The sequence below is a fragment of the Stegastes partitus genome, unplaced genomic scaffold, assembly GCF_000690725.1.
Source record: "Stegastes partitus isolate 25-593 unplaced genomic scaffold, Stegastes_partitus-1.0.2 Scaffold424, whole genome shotgun sequence".
NCBI classification, from domain to species: domain Eukaryota; kingdom Metazoa; phylum Chordata; class Actinopteri; family Pomacentridae; genus Stegastes; species Stegastes partitus.
Genome location: NW_007578155.1, coordinates 146,330 through 163,770, shown reverse-complemented (window position 1 = coordinate 163,770; position 17,441 = coordinate 146,330). Strand labels below are relative to the sequence as shown.

The window sequence follows — 17,441 nt, the reverse complement described above, 5'->3', positions numbered from 1 at the left end:
GACTGGTTGTTGGTCCATGTTGACCTGCTGCTGTGATCCGTTGATCAGTAAAAACAACACGTGACGTAACACACGGATGTTTGACGACAGACTGATGTGTTTCACCTGAACCAGGTGAGCTCAGGTGCTCAGAGGTCACCTGAGTGTTTGGATGAGGATCTTCAGACTTCAGAACCTCACACATGTGGCAGCAGCCGGTTCCTCGGGTCGCCTCTTATTTACTGCTCATGTATTTGTTGGTCCTGTGGCGGTCTGAACTGTGGGGAGGCAGATCTGCTGCTGCCGTCGGGGGTTTCCTGCTTTGAAGGCTGAATGAAGCTTATGATGCTTGTGACTCCTGTTGAAGAGTCACATGAGGAGGCCCATGAGGAGCAAACACAATAGGCCTCAGTTAGAGGTTCAGTCTTTATGTGGAAACACCTTCCGCCATGTAATCATATCAAACGTGTGTTTTCACCCAACAGACGACAGAAAAGACGAATACGAACCTCTGGGTCCGGAGGCGTCGCTGCACGCTGTGGGAAACTCTGCAGGTGAGATCAGCAGGAAGTAATCGCTTCGTCATCATCAGCGATCCATTTATCCACGTGGTAGAAACAGAACACCGAGGACGAATATATAGTAAAATACCAACGACAAATACTCACTGTTACTCATTGTTAGCATGCAGTGATAAAGATCTGAAAGAGTTCAACACGTAACATTCAAAAAACAGATAAAAAACAAACAAATGTTTGTGGACTTTGTGTTTCAGTGAAGCGACTGGAGGGCATCTCCGAACTGGACGAGTACTTCCTGAAACGTAAACTGGAGGACGGCGACGGTCACCCGGCAACCATCGCCGAGTACCTGCAGCGCAGCGACACCGCCATCATTTACCCAGAAGCCCCGGAGGAGGTGACGCGACTGGGCACGCCCGAAGCCGTCGGCCATGACGAGAGCGAGCACGGTACCAAGATGAGAAACTGAACCAAAACAAAAAGAAACTAGTCGGCAATATTTTAAAATAACAAAGTGAACCAGGAAAACTGTCAAAGGTCAAAATCTGATTTATCAAACGAAATCCTGTTAAAAGTGTAAAATGGCTAAAATATCAGTTTCAAGTGGATTCATTCTAAACAATTATCTCGGTTAAAGTTTTAGTTTCTAGCAATTAAAAAAGTGAAAACAGCCAAAAGTGGGACTTTTTGCTTTTATTCAATTTAAAAAAATTTTTTTGTTAATTAAAAAAAATCTAAAACTGGTCTCAATAATGACATAATTTAATAATTCAAAGAAAAATGAGCCTGTTTAAATACATCTCTAAGCCAAGATATTCATCAAGATCTGTACAAGTAAAAAAATGCATTTGTAGTTCATGACTTCTGGTTGTAGTTCTCTAAAAGGCAGTAAGGAGTTCCACAGGGCTCGATTCTGGATCCCCTTTTGTTCACAGGATATAGACAATATAAATGTCTTATTATATTTCATGTAAAAACTTAAATTCTGCAGGTTTCGTTCTCTTATTGAAGACCTCAGAAGTAGAAATTTGTCATTTTATTGGCTCAGTAGAAGAAGAAAAGTGAGTTCATAAGACTGCAGCTAAACTTTGTTACACTGAAAAAAACGAGAAGATCTTCAGCTTATTGATGATCAATAAAATATGAGATAGCAGCCCAAAAAGTAACCTCAAGTTTGACACAATTTTCAGTTTTTAGTAATTAAAATAGTGATGAGATGTTGAACTACCCGTTTAATTTGTGCTCTTCAGATCAAAATATTAAACTCATCTCACTAATGACATCATATAATGAAAGGAAAAAGGGGGGCCTGTAGAAACACATCGCAAAGAGAAAAATTCACGAAAATCAGTAAGAATGTCACCGACTGATGTCTTTCTTATGGACTTAAATAATCAAAAAGATCATCATTCAGAACGAGATGTTTAAAATATCATCATGTTGTTGAAATATCCACAGAATGCTTATGTGTTAGCCGTTAGCCGTTCGCTTAACTCCGACCTCTGACATCACAGACCTGCCGCCCGGGACGCCGGACGACTTCGCCCAGCTGCTCACGTGTCCGTACTGCGATCGCGGCTACAAACGCCTGACGTCTCTGAAGGAACACATCAAGTATCGGCACGAGAAGAACGAGGAGAGCTTCGCCTGCCCGCTGTGCGCTGACACCTTCAGCCACCGAGCCCAGCTGGAGCGTCACATGACCACACACAAGCCCTCCAGCGACCAGGTACGACGCACCTGAGCCGGGTCAACAGGTGTCATCCACCTGAGCCCTGTCGCTCAGAAAAAGGTCAAGTTTGGAGCTCATTTTTAGGAGAAGATGAACTTTATTTATTCCTCACCGGGGAAATTTACGCTGCAGCAGCTGGATACACATGAGACCTGAAAGAAGCAACACAAAAGTACAATCCGGCTAAAAATAAAGATAGAATGGAGGTAAAGTCAGTGTACAATCCAAGATTAATTCACTTATTTATATATACAGGAAAGCTTGTGAATGAGACGTAAAAAGACATTTAATGAACAATAATCACATCATCATCGTATATAAGATATTTCATTTTATCACTTCAGACTGTAACACGGGAACCAGGAAGTGTTTGGTAGTTTTCCTTCAAAGTGACTGAAATAACCGCTCCGCTTTCTGTTGCTGATCAGTTTTTTGTTTTAAAATAATGTGATTAAAAGTGATTGGTCGACGTTCCACCATCTGTTGAGGCTCTAACAGAAAGTTTGACAAGACGAGGGTCCAGGTTTTAGATATTCAGACAAAGCTGTGACGTGGACTCGCTGGTAGGAAACAAAAAGCGACGGCTATCAGTGTATCGTGTATATTTTTCTCATCATGTCTGTAAAGTCACAAGCTGCCTCCATGATGTAGAACTTTAACAACATACATGTGCTCACAGGAGCTGTCTCGGTTCACAGCAACATCCTTATTCTTCCATTTTCAAGGGTAATAATTAAAACTGTGTCGTCTACTGGAGCAGTTTAATCACTGTCATCAGATTTCATGGCCTTTCTGGAGACACTGAACCCTTTGATTGGTTTTACACTATTTTTAAGGGTGAAAATATACAAGTTCCCAGATCTGAAAATTCTCAGAATTTGGCCAAAATATTCTACAGAACTTAATTGTGGTTGCTGAACAGCCACTGGCATGGCCTCCTGCTGATGCCAGGGACCTGCTGCTCGGGCCTATCTGCTGTGTTCTGGTGCTGCTCAGCAGCTGCAGCCTCCCCTCCATGCGTGGGAGCTCAGACTTCCTCGGACCATCTGACTTCTGACATCAGCTGCTGCTGGAAGCGCAGCCAGAACAGATGTGATTAGAGTTTATCGCACAGATCTGTGCAGCTCCGGGTGTCGCGGCGCTGAAGGCTTCCTGCACACGCCTGTTCGCTCACGATGCAAAACTCACATTAGAGTCGCTAACTAAGCTCTGACTCATTCAATTTTCCAATTACACCGCGATCCTAATGAGATTTCCTGCAGCCAGCCTCAGACTCGTACCTGACCCCCCCGTCGGCTCTAACCGGCAGCAGATGGTCTTTTCCCTGCTGGTTTGAAGAATCCTAATCCTCTAAGTGGCTGTTTATTTGTGTCCTTCCTGAGTTAAACTGTTAAAGAGAGACGACTCGCTGATTCAGTCACACCGACGAAAACTCACAAGTCACAAAGCCCCCGGTAGCCTTCAGCGTGTCGAGGATTCAGCCTCCTGCACATCATGGAAATAATCACGAAAACATGAAGAAGAAAAAACCTGTGAGCTCTTTGAGGCTTTCATTAACTTCAGCTGCTGAAGGAGCGTTTTGCTGTAAAGCTGCTCTCAGTTTCAGGAATAAAAACAACAGAAACCTGTCATTTGGGGATTTCCTCATTTTTGTTTTGTTTTTCGAAAAAGAAAAATTGGTTTGTTTGTTTCGTCGCAGCTGGAAATTACCAAGTGAATCGATAAATGGAATTAAAATTAATCAGCTAAAACGAAAACAGTCATTTGTTTGATGATATAATGGCTTAAAACAGAGTTTACAGTTTAACAGCCTGGATTACACGAAACTGGACGGCAGATGAACCCATTAAAGAAACTGTTCATTTAAGGAAAATATAAAGGTGCTATGTGGAACCAACGATGGGTCTTCGATGCCATAAAAGAACTTATTGCAAGAAGCTCTGTCAAGAACCCCCAAACGTGCCTCAAAGAACCTTCCAAAAATGGTTTATTTACCATGAAATAGCTCCGTGGAACCTCAGCAGGAGAAAGAAAAGGTTCTTTAAGGAGTCACGTCTTCAGATGTTCTTCAGTGAAACACCTGGTTTTACTTTAGTATCAGGACAAGATGATTTTTATTTATTTTAATTTTTAGGCAAAAGTACGAATCTGCAGCGTTTCCAGGTTCCTTCCAGTAGAACACGTTTAATATTCTGGGTTCTGGATCGGTCGGTCAGACAGAACATGTTCTAGGATGCCAGCTTGGGATTGGTGAACCTGTGATGGACATTTCTTGCTGTTTTCTGATGTTTAATCGAACAAATGATCCATCCAGAACCCAGAATCCAGAGCTCCAATAAACATGAAGAACCTTCAAAGAACCACAGACAGTAGATGAAGAACCATCCATGATAAAAAAAAAGAGGTTCTTCAGGTGGTGGCTTGAAGAACCAGAGAGCTTTTTGTATTTATTTTTTTCATAGATTTTATGTTTTCAGTTGGTTACTCTTAAAGACATGAACATTTTTGAGAGATTATTTTTACTGAAGTAATTTCTGAGACGACTGTGACGAGACGGAAACCGACTATTTAATGAAACTTATTTCAGATCTTTCAGAAAACCTCTTACAGTCGTTTAGGTGTGATTTACATAACTTCATGTATGATGATAAGATCTTCACACATAGACGTGATCGTGTTCCAGTTCAGAGACATGTTGGTTCTCGTTCCTCCTCTGATTTAACTTAATGAAGCAAACCGAGAGGAAAAAAAAGAAAAAAACCTTTTTATCTGCTAAATAAAGCAGAAATGAGTGTCAGGTTTGTGTTTCCTCCAACAATCATCTGCATCTGAGACGAAAGGATTTCAGCTCCCACTCTGCTGCTGGTGGGGGGGGCTCTGTTTGTGTTTGTTTATCTCTGTATTTGCATTTCAAATGTTGGGAATGCACCTCCACCACAAAGTGTTACCTCTGAACGCCGCCAGCCCACGCTGTTTCTCAGAACGGCTTTCACAGCGAAGGAGTTCGAGGAGAATCTGTCACCGTCAGATCTGCTACTCTAAATACTATTAAATTCCCCGTTAGCTCGCGCTGCCTCTCTGCTGCGACTCCCACTCCTCCTCCTCCTCCATCACTTCAAATCTGTTTTTCTCTCTGCAGCCGCCACTGCTCGCCGAAGGAGCTGGAAACCGCAAGTTCAAGTGCAGCGAGTGCGGGAAAGCCTTCAAGTACAAGCATCACCTTAAGGAGCATCTTCGCATCCACAGCGGTGAGTCAACGGCCTCCGAGTCCTCCGGTTCAGGTCTGAAAGACTTCCTCCCCGAAACGCCGATCCTGCTGCCAGTGTTCACATTTACGTTCTGCTTCAATCCCTGCAACGAAACGCTGATTGTTTATAACTGACGGAGCCTCAAATCCTCCTCGACGTAAAAACAAAAAAACACTTCACCTCAGTCAGAACATGATTAACCTGCTGAACCTCACCGAGCACCAACTTCTGGGTGTTTGCTTTTATACTGTGAACGGTTTTACTCACTGTGGCTCAACAGTTAGAATGACACAAATCACAAAAAAATGCTTAATTTAAATTATTTAAAACTGCAATCCACACGTCCAACACTTGAAAAAAAGCATTATTCCCATTTTCATTTTTACTGCCTCTTCAAACTTTTCCGCTTTATTCTGCTCTGTGGAAACACTTCCTGCAGTTCACCTGAAAACTCTGAATGTTTCACTCAGTTTATCAAAATTTTTATTGTAGAATAAAGAGATTTTGATGAAATGTCCCAATTGTAGGCCTATTTTAGTTTATAGACACATGATACATTCAAGAACCGTTGGTAAGTTCAATACTGACATTTTGTTTTTACCGTTACTGATATTTTCCTTTCACAAACCAGCAGGTTTTGGGGTTAAAAGGGTTAATGTATGCGCGAACACCAAACCATGCTACACGTTAGCATGCTAATGTTAGCCAATGAGAAGTAAACACAGCTGAGGCTGATAACAGTTATATTAGCTTAGCAGGTATTATTTTGCTGATTATTTTTTAACTTCAATAATTAATTGTTGGGTGTTTGAAATGTCAGAAAATAGTAAAATAAATGTCGATCATTCCTTCAAAATGCCTGCTGTGGCATCTTCAAAGAGCCAGCACACTAAAACCAAAGGAGATCCACCTGCTAGTTACTATAATTACCAACTTCAACCTGAAAATGTGTCAAATGTTTTCACCACTTTTGCTTTAAAAAATCATTATTCAGCTTCTAAAATAGTTGCTGGTTTCTTTCGTCACATGTTGGACAAACATGTTGGCCTGATGGTGGCGTTAACACACGAAATGTAAGCAGAGTAACTGCAATCCTTCTTGACCATGGTCTTTCAACAGCTGACATTTTTTCTCAAAACCATAAATGGTGCGAGAGGAAAATCAAACAAATGTCTGAACAACGTTTGGTGCCGACCTGTGTGACAGTTGTTGAGATATTTCAGCCTGAACCAGAAGAGCTCAGCTTTTACTTATAAAAACGACTAAAGAGTTTTGGGATTGTCGGACATATTAAAGTGTAGACTAGAGCATACCAATGATTAATTTGTGTTGAAGTGCTGATAGTGACCCCTGTATTGTGTATGTTGCAGGTGAGAAGCCGTATGAATGCTCCAACTGTAAGAAGCGCTTCTCCCACTCCGGATCCTACAGTTCCCACATCAGCAGCAAGAAATGCATTGGCCTGATTGCCCTCAACGGACGAGTGCGCAATGGAAACAATGGCAAACCTGGCTCCTCTCCCAACTCTACCACCTCCTCACCAGGAAGCCCCGCCCTCGCCCAACTTCGCCACAAACTAGAAAATGGGCGACCGCTCGGCACACAAGATCAGCAGCTGGACATCAAAGCCGAGCCAATGGACTTCAACGACTACCGACTGCTCATGGCCTCGCAGCACGGCTTTGGGGGACCGGGGGTCTACCTGAACGGCCGTGGCGGAAGCCCCCTGGGCATCCATGGCTCCTCCCAGAGCCCCCTGCAACATCTGGGAGGCCTGGGACTAGACCTTCCATTGCTGGGATATGCAGGGTCTCTCGGGAACAACCTGAGCGAGGTGCAGAAAGTGCTGCAGATTGTGGACAACACAGTGTGCAGGCAGAAGATGGATGGGAACCCAGAGGAGATCTCCAAGCTCAGGGCCTACATGAAGGAGTTGGGGGCCCAGATGGAGGAGCATCAGCTAGCCCAGGCTGGCTTCCAGGTGGTGGGCCATGGCAGCCCAACCAAGAGCATCATCGACTACACGCTGGAGAAGGTCAACGAGGCCAAGAACCTGATTGACGAATCCAAGAGGCAAGTGGACGTCAAGAAGGAGAAACCAAACCACTCAGTGGATCTCGGTGCCGATGAAAAATCTCATGACGGCCAGAACCAGTTCTTGCCATTCTCCTGCCAGTACTGCAAGGAGACCTTCCCTGGGCCGATTCCGCTGCACCAGCACGAGCGCTACCTGTGCAAAATGAACGAGGAGATCAAAGCGGTCCTGCAGCCGGCAGAAAGCAGTCCTGCAGGGCGCCGAGGGTCGATGACCTCCGAGCTTCCCAGTAATGACCGGGCCACCAGCCCCATGAACCACTTCAAGGACCATGTGTCAGTGCTCAAGGCCTACTTCGCCATGAACACTGAGCCCAACTCAGAGGAGCTGCTCAAGATTTCCATCGCTGTTGGCCTTCCTCAAGAGTTTGTCAAAGAGTGGTTTGCACAGTGGAAGAGTCAAAACCATCACGTAAGCAATTTGAGGAAAAAATCGCCGCCTCCCGACCGCAGTGGGCCGGACGCCAACCACAGCTTGAGCCGGTCTCCGATGTCTCTTCCTGCTGTAGATTTACATGGAGGCTTCACTAATGGCGAAGCCTCTCACAGACTCACTAAGGGCAACCAGTTTACAGCCAACCGGCAGACAACAGGGGACAAACCACTAGACCCCTTGGACCACTTGAGGAGCAACACCCCGTCACCCCTCAACCTTTCCTCTACTTCCTCCAAAAACTCTCAGAGTAGCTCTTACACTCCAAACAGCCTCGCCTCAGAAGACGCCCATGGGGACATACCACTGGATCTGTCGCTGCCCAAACACATGGTGCACAAGCTCATCTCCATCGGAGAGAAGCGAGCCAGACCCAACGGTTTGATAATGGAGCGAAACGGTGAGGTTTCAGGACGAGAGCAGGGGTGTGGACCCTTAGACCTAGTCAACATCAAGAAGGAGGTCCTGAGCTCCAATGGTGGAGGGAATTCCATCCACCAGCTGGAGAAAAGCACCAGTCCCATCTTTGGGATCAACCCCTTTGGTGGCGGCCCCGTCTACACCTCCCTTCCACCTCACGGAGCGTTTCCTCCACCCACCTTTATGTCTCCTGCCCAGGCCACCATCCCAGGCCTCAGGCCCTATTCAGGCCTCGACCCCATGAGCTTCCTCCCCCATATGGCCTACACCTATGCCACTGGGGCAGCCACATTTGCTGAAATGCAGCAGAGGAGAAAGTACCAGCGGAAACCAGGCTTCCAGGTAAAAATAGTGTCCCGTCTAGATGGTGATGTTTTGAAATAGCTTCTAGAGTTCACTTGTAGGTGTTTTCATATCTCACCACCTCGACAAGTATGCAGCTCCCTTTGCCAGGGATGCCAGGTGTTTTTGTGATAGAAAGCTACAGCTAAAAATGGGCCTCGTCATATTTTGCTGGTAAATAAATGTAGTTTCGGGGACCACAGATGTTGTTATTCTGACATCAGATCTAATATTAGCAGTATCCTCATCACCAGAACTAAAACCTCCTTTGGTTACTGTACTTATGTTTCCACAGGAGGAACAATGATAGTTTTATCCCCAAACAGACCCTGCTCAGGGGATTCATGAAGGTTCAGGGACTTGCTGGGTGGGGCTTGCAGCACTGAACATCTCTGATTGTTTGAGTTTGTCAACTGCTATTTTTAAGAAACTTTAACCACAAACAAGTTTAACTGGCTTTGTTTGTTGAGCTGCAGCACAACAACATTAAACGGTTTTCCATTACAGGAACTCAGGACAAGTAAGAGGTGGTGCTTACACGAACGCCCCCTGAAACTGCCCTTTGAGTCTTTCTGGACTTGTGGGGAGGTCCATAATCTCCACATAAGTCTTTATCATGTTACCCATTTCTAGCTAAACTCCCACAATACTGTCTGCTTGCCAACATGCACTGCCCATACTCGGAGTCGCTACAGTCTTAAACAGTAAGAGGCTCCATCTGGTGGGACAACCAGGCACTACAGCTAATCAACAATGCATTGTCTGACATGCATGTAGACAATACAGGTTTTCTCTGTGTTTTGGAGCTTGTGGAGCCATGGTACACTCTCCACACTACATAAGAGACACTGTCCTACCGGAACTTTAAGGCCACCTCATGCTTTCCTCATCGATGTGTCCTCAAGAGTAATCGTGACATAAATTTCTTGTCTACCAAAGACTGTGAGGTTTCTGGATTGACCCCTTTGTGGACATTCACATGAAGCCCAAAATACTTCACATACTGTCTACAGTGGGAAGTTCTAGATTCTCTTGATATCCTGGGCTCGACATACCTCAGGAATATTCACTTACATGGTGCTACGCTCCAATCTGTAACCAGCTGCTGTTTCCTGTAAAATTGCTTCGTTTGTTTTTCTACATGTGATATTAGGGGCAACCCGACTGGATTGGACTTGGTGTAGTATAAACAGAACTGTGCTCTGCTTTTAAAGTCCACATCGGTCTCACTCTTGGACGTAGACAGCATGAATTGGCCCGTGCAACAAGGTTTCTGACCACCTATGGACATTTTTTAAATTAATTTTTTTGCAGAGTTATTCATTTGTCAAGGATATACTGATATATGGCCTCTCCATTGGTGATAAACAGAGCTACAATGTAAGATTTCAGGTACCCAGAGTAAAATGATTCCTTTAAATACCTTCTCACAGTCAAGAAAAGCACTGATTTTCTAAGGGGAGTGAGGAATAACAAGAACATTTTTAGGATTTAGAGGAAATGATCAAAAATAATTATAAAACTTGCTTCACAGTGGCCATTTCAGTGCCACCTCCAAATTCCACTTAATTATTGAGAACCACCCAAACACACTAAGAATAAACCGGGCACCAGATTTTTAGGCAAGTAGATGAAAAGGATTTAAATAGACGTGACTGACCGAGCAGACGCTCAGCGCAAAATAACACTATAAATAAGACAGGACTTCAAATCGTGGCTTGCTTGTGTAAATCTTGAACAATCTGACTGAGTGTGAATCAGGCATCAGACTCTGTGTCTGTAGATACCAGATGACTCAGATCTGGGGCAAAAACATGTATTTGCCTCCAGCTCACCTGGTGTCCGTCCTTATCTGTAAACAAACCCCCCCGACCACCGTCCCATATGTCCGCCCTTTTTTAATGTCTCCTGGATGAAGGGGACTTACCCAGGTTGGGCCTTTAAGCCCTGTCCAGACTTGGGATCACCGAGGCAGTGGGGGGGTGGCAGCAGAAGGTGTCTCGGCCGACAGGTGTGGGATTATTACTGATGCTGTGTCTCCGTCTCAGGGGGAGCTGCTGGACGGGACGGCGGACTATCTGTCAGGCCTGGACGACCTGACAGACAGCGATTCGCTGCTCTCCAGGAAGAAGATTAAGAAGACTGAAAGTGGTATGTACGCGTGTGACTTGTGCGACAAAACATTCCAGAAGACCAGTTCCCTCCTAAGACACAAATATGAGCACACAGGTATATATAACATTTGGACACTTCTTTTTTACCCCACCCCCGATGCTTCTGTGCCCCCTCCCTTCATTTCTTATGTCTCCACATTTTCGTTTCCACCCCCTTCCCCTCTGGTTTTTATCGATCACGTAGCTCCCCCACTTTTCTCTTGGTTTCTGTTTTGTTTCTCTGCAGCCGTGGCCTTTAACATGTTCCTTTCTTTTCAGCGGGGGGTAGGAAGCCTTAATGTGGAGGGATTACATAAACACTCAGCGCCCCAAATATCAGCAGCATTTCTGCAGCATCTCATTCATAGCGTGATGTTTGTGCAGCGGCGGCGGCGGCAGGAGGAGGAGGAGTGCATGTTTGCATGTGTTGCTGTTTGTGCATGTGTGTGCGAAGATCAAAAGGAAATATTAATTACAGCAGAGAGATGGTCCATTTCTTCATTTTTTACGCTGGAAACAAACAATCTGGGATGAAAACACTCCACTGGAGGTGAACCGTCAGTCAGCGCTGAGCTCCACAATAAAGGGGGGTTTATAACAGACTCCCTGTGGTCCATATAAAACCCATTACTGACCCCAGCGCACAGCCCATTACCTCCAATCAGCAGCCGCCAGCCAACCCTGTGTGGATTTACAGTGATTTGTTTTTGTGGAGACCCGTCGTCACTCCGTCCACAAACCAGAATGTCTCCATGTCAGATTAACAAACTACAACCGGAGCAAATGCCTGCCAGAGAGCTGAAAAATGCAAATGAAGTCATGGTAGTCCTTCAGTAAGATCAAGGTGAAGACCAAGATCCCAACAGAGAGGTCCAGTTGTTTTTGATTGAAGCTCCTCTGATAAATTCAGTGTTTTTTTTTACCAAAGTTTGCTACAAACACCTTGGAGAGGGCTCAATCTGAGGCCAACAAATCAACCGCAAGAGATTTAAAGCTGAAGTTTCTCCACTAAAGTTTGATGCTAAACGACGAATCAGTGATCTCACCTGCCTCCCCTCCACCTTCACCTCTTTCACTCCGTTGCATCAGCCGTCGCTCGTGTCCGCCGCTGTGGCTAAATTCAAGTAATCCCGAGCAGCAAAAACAGCACTTAAACCCACAGAATTTATGTTAAATTCCACTGCAGCTCTTCAGAGTCACGAGGCGTTACCAAAACCGTCTCGTGGAGGTTTAAAAGCCTCTTGCGGGGACTCCGACTGATCAACAGTTAAATCATTTTGCATTTTTTACATGATTTTCTTTGATGAGGAACTTATTCTGATCTCAGAAACTGAAATCTGTCTTTGGTACGGAGTCGTGTTTTGACCCACTTTTACAAAGACTGTCTGTAATTTTTCAAGAAAAAATGCCAAAGTTGTTGGTTTCGTGTCTCACATTTGTGAACTTTTCTTGTCTGGAAACAGAATATTTTAGCATTTTGGACTTTAAATGATGTCATTTGGCTACTTGGAAACTGTTCATGTTTTATTGACCTGATGTGAGAAAAGAAAATTAGTTTCCAACTATTTTTTTTTATCATCAATTAATCACACGTCATTTTTCAAAAAAAAAAACGCCAAAGCCGACGATTACACGTCTCTCATTTGAGAATTATCCCTTTTCTGGATGGATGTTTGGATATTTTGCTGTTAGACGATTCGTGACCTCATCTGGCTCCTGGAAACTACAGCATTCATGTTTTAATTACTATTTACAACTAGTCAGTCAAAAAATAATAATTTCCAACTATTTTTACCGTTAATTAATCACACAAGTCAATTTTTGAAGGAAAAACTGCCAAAGCTGATGGTTTCATGACTTGTATTTGAGAACGTTTCCTTGTCTGGTTAAACGAACATTTTAGCGTTTTGAACTTTGTTTTATTGACCAGCAGCGCTAAACACTGTTCAGTGGAGGTTGGCTGACCTGCTCTCTAATTATTTTCAACAAGTCGATCAAAAGAAAACACATTTCTGTCTTTTTGTGTCGTCACATTAATAAAGTAAAAATGCCAAAGTTGACGGTTTCATGCTGTCACATCTGAGAACTTTCCCGTCTGTGGTTAACATTAAACCCGCTGCTTCTGGACACCGTGATGCTCCGTAGACTCAAACGATCCGTCGATTAACGGCCGGTTAATTAAAGTAGTCGTCCGTTGCGGCTCTAGACGTTAGCCGGAGGCCTGGTGTGATGCGTCCAGGAACTCTAAAAGTTCAACTCTAAAATTAGTGTTTTTTTGAATGGGGTTTGGTTGAGAGCTCGTGTTACCTGCGTGCCTTCGATTACAGACTGTGACCTTCATCTCTTTCACTCCGTTGCATCATCCTCCATTCATGTCCCCCCCTCGACCCCCAACACTCGGAGCAGGAATCCACCGTCTCAGTTATTTCTGTGTGTGTGTGTGTGTGTTACAGTAAAGTATAGCGGCGCTGGTGGAGCTGCAGCGTTCCAGGTCTATTTGTGGCCACAATCTGCCTGCATGTGTGTGTGTGTTGTGCATGTGTGTCGGGGTGCAGCCGTGTTTTCGGTGCATGTGTGCGTGGGACGTGTGATTGGACGGAGTTCAGTTCGCCGGCTGGCAGCAGAGTGAAGCATCCTGTTCAGTCAGATGGAAGAAATGTCTGCCCGAACGGAGTCGTAGTAAATCTGCACAGTGTGTGTGTGTGTGGGTGTGTGTGTGTTACAAAGTGTGTGTGTGTTACAAAGTGTGTGTGTTACAAAGTGTGTGTTAGAGTGCGTGTCAGTGTTTGTCGGGGTGTATTATAGTGTGTGTTACAGTGTGTGTCGGTGTGTGTCGGTGTGTGTTACATTGTGTGTCGGTGTGTGTTACAGTGTGTGTCGGTGTGTGTCAGGGTGTGTTACGGAGGATTCCTGCTCCTCCTCAGGTTTAAATCCGGAGCTGTGATGTCATCGCAGCTCGCGGCGGCCCGTCGCAGGATCTCGTTGCTTCGCGGCGTCTCAGGCATCTCGTCCCACCTCGCCGTCGTCACGGCGACAGACAGACACAGAGCGCGAGGGGAGCGTTAGTCTGAAGCTGAAGCTCTGACGTCCGACTGGAAAAGTTAAAACGAGCGTTTGAGATGAAAATGTTCAAACAGACAGAGGACAGGAAGGAACCAGCTCAGTCTGAAACAGGCGTCCACTGAGCGTGTGCAACAGAAATAAAGTCTGTACGTCACGATGTTCGTTTAAACGACAACAACAACAACAACAACAACAACAACCAGTTTGACTGCGATCCACCACGATCCACACCATATGTATCAAATGACCGCAGCTGCGAAGGTTAACAGCTATCGGCACGGTAGCGTAAATAAGACATATTTGTGGCTATATTAGCCTAAACTAGTAACATTAGCCTCATGTTAACCTAAATAAGTAATTTTAGCCACTGTGTTTGTGCAAACAAGTAACATTATGACTCTATGTTAGCCCAAATAAGATGCTAGCTACCATATTAGCCTCAATATGCAATGGGACTGTCACTAAAAAGTGAACATTGTTCACTGTATTTCCTCAAACAAGACAATGCTAGCTTCTATATTAGCCAAAATGGGTAACATTAGTTGCTGTATTAGCCTAACAAAAAACAACAACAACACTACAGTGACTATTTTAGTTAACAACTTTATTTGCTGTATTAGCCTAAACACATTATATAGGCTGCTCTGTTAGCCTAAACCAGTTACATTAGCTGCTATGTTCGACTAAACAAGATCATCGTAGGCACTACATTAGCCTAAACAAGTAGCATTAGTTCTGTTAGTGCAAGTAAAAATAGTCATTACATTAGTCTGAATAAGTAACAGTCACTATGCTAATGCCGTGGCTAACAAAGTAATGTTAGCTAAACAACAACTTTAGCTGCTACATCAGTCTAAACAAGCAATGATAGCTTAATCTAAAGAAGCTGTTAGCTGCTGGTGTCCTACACAAGAGATGTTAGCAGCCACATAAGAACAAACAGGTATTGTTAGCTGCTAAACAAGCTAATCTTAGGCACTACATAAGCCCAAACAAGTAAAATTAGCCATTGCAACTTTAGTGACTACATCGGCCTGAACAAGTAATGTTAACTGCTTTGTTAGCCTTAAAAAAGTAACATTAGCCACTGTATTAGCAAAACAAGTTAATTTCAGTAACTACATGAGCCTAAGTAAGTAAAGTTGCCAATGTTTTAGCCTAAACAAGCTAATGTCAGGTGCTACGTCAATCTAAACAGAAAACATTAACTGCAATATCTGCACAAATACTGTAATGTTAGTTGCTAAATTAGCCTAAGCAGGTACAATCAGCCCAAACATTAGCCTAAAAAAGTACCGTTAGCTGCTATTTTAGCCTACACAAGATACTGTTAGCGTAAAAATTTTCCTAAACTAGTGATGGCTTTGGTAACCAACAATAACTGGAGCATTTTAGGATGTGAACATTGTGACGACATTTTGTTTTGGGATGCTGAAACTGGGACACAGAACATTTTTGGCATTTTTTCTTGAAATAACAAACTAACGAGTTGGTTGATAATTAGTCTTTACCTCAATCACTGCTGAATTTTAAACTGAAGTTGAATGAAACTGTTTCTATGTCTGAATGTGTTTCTTGGTAGAGATGCCGTTTCCAGCAGGATGAATGTGTTCCTGTTTGTCGTGCTGTGTTTGTTGTGTTTTGGTGTTTTGGTGTTTCGGTGTTTTCCGTCCGTCCTGACCGCGTCCTGCTGTCCGTTGTGTCTCTGCAGGTAAACGTCCTCACCAGTGTCAGATCTGTAAGAAGGCCTTCAAACACAAGCACCACCTGATCGAGCACTCGCGGCTGCACTCTGGAGAGAAACCCTACCAGTGCGACAAGTGCGGAAAGCGCTTCTCGCACTCGGGCTCGTACTCGCAGCACATGAACCACCGCTACTCCTACTGCAAGAGGGAGGCGGAGGAGCGCGAGGCGGCCGAGAGGGAGGCCCGGGACAAAGGGGGCGGAGTTGGCGGTGGAGGAGGCGGCGTGGCGTCCGGAGGTCTGGAGCCCACCGAGCTGCTGATGAGGAGGGCCTACCTGCAGGGCCTCGGGCCGCTCGGATACTCGGACCCCGAGGATCAGCAGGAGGACGGCGGCGGTGGTACGATCCTGAGGGACGGCAGCGAAGGAGGCGGAGGGGAGGTGGATAGCAAGACGTACGAGGATGTGACAGACGGACAGGAGGCAAGTTTCAGGGAAGGAGACGACGACGAGGACGGGCGGCGGATGGACTCGGCGATGGTCGGCGAGGACGGCAAAGACTCGACGCAGCTGATGGACGAGAGTTCACGAGAAGGGAAGACAGACGGCAAGTCGGACCAGGAGGACTGATCGCAACGACGCTCCGCGGCGTTCGGAGGTTTCTGCGTCGTGGCTGACGGAAATGATCGCAGAGGCGTTTTTATTCACTATCGCATCTGACAACAAACCTGCTTCCCTCCCAGAGCAACGAGTTCAGGACTTCACCCCAACGTTAGTGAATCCCACTCTGAGCTGTTAGCCGGAGCAGAAAGAGTTTAGCTGTGACTCACGTTTATCAGGTTCTGTCTGGATTCGATTTCTCGCCACACGAGTTCTTGTGCAGCTTCATTTTCACTGGAGCTCTGAAAGTCTTTCTGAACCTGCTTCTGTGATGATTTACAACCTTAAAAGATGAGCAGAGCTGCAACGATTATCAATCAGGTGTCAACGAGCTCGTCTTATTCTCAGTTTATCGATATTAGTGATCGAAGTAAGTCAATTCTGTGGTCCCAGCTTCCTAAATGTGGATATTTTCTGGTTTCTTTTGTCCTCTATGACAGTAAACTAAACATTAATCAAACAAGACATTTGAGGAAACACTAATGAATGATTTTTAACCATTTTCTCACATTTTAGAGACCAAACAGCTGGAAAAAAAAAACAGTCCACAGTGAAAGTAGTTATTAGATGAATGGACCTCCATCCAACCAAACTCCATTTAGAAAAGTTTAAATTTAAATCCAGGCAGAGAACGTTTGTGAATAGATCTGGGTTTTTAGCTCCGATTTGGTCGCCTCCAGCGGATTTTAGAATCGGGATGAATTTCTGTCAGATCGGACGTCATGTGACGTTCAGTTGGAGGTTTTTGTTGTTCAGGTTTTTAATGGGAACACAGGTTTCCATCTGCTGGATGCTTTGGGATAAAGAACAAAAAAATATATTTCAATTGTTTTTTAATCTTTCCATTTATTTTCCACCTTAAAAAAAAAACAAACATAAAATGTTGTTTTTGCTGCATGTTTCCATCATTACATCAGACCGGCTTCATTGTTTATTTTATCCTGTAATTCTGGTGTCAGTGATAATATTTCGATTAATCATAAGTCTTAATGTGGAGTTCCTGCCTCTGATTGAACAACAAATGTTACGATTCATGATCTAATTTTTAAAGTTTCAGTTCAATATTCTCTGCGTTCGTGCAGCTCCATTAAACCTGCTCCGTGTTCTAATGAT

The 17,441-nt window shown here is 44.5% G+C and overlaps 1 protein-coding gene across 1 annotated transcript in view; it reads left to right on the top strand.

The window, feature by feature from the left end:
* Positions 1-16,795, top strand: part of zeb2a (zinc finger E-box binding homeobox 2a) — a 22,039-nt gene extending 5,244 nt beyond the window's left edge. Inside the window, exons 3-9 of the mRNA XM_008285969.1 lie at positions 465-533; positions 755-949; positions 2,015-2,229; positions 5,372-5,480; positions 6,851-8,769; positions 10,818-10,920; positions 15,697-16,795. Of these exons, the coding sequence (XP_008284191.1) occupies positions 465-533; positions 755-949; positions 2,015-2,229; positions 5,372-5,480; positions 6,851-8,769; positions 10,818-10,920; positions 15,697-16,298 (3,212 nt within the window). The 3' untranslated portion in view covers positions 16,299-16,795. The remainder of the gene's footprint in view (positions 1-464; positions 534-754; positions 950-2,014; positions 2,230-5,371; positions 5,481-6,850; positions 8,770-10,817; positions 10,921-15,696) is intronic.
* Positions 16,796-17,441: the final 646 nt, after the last annotated feature.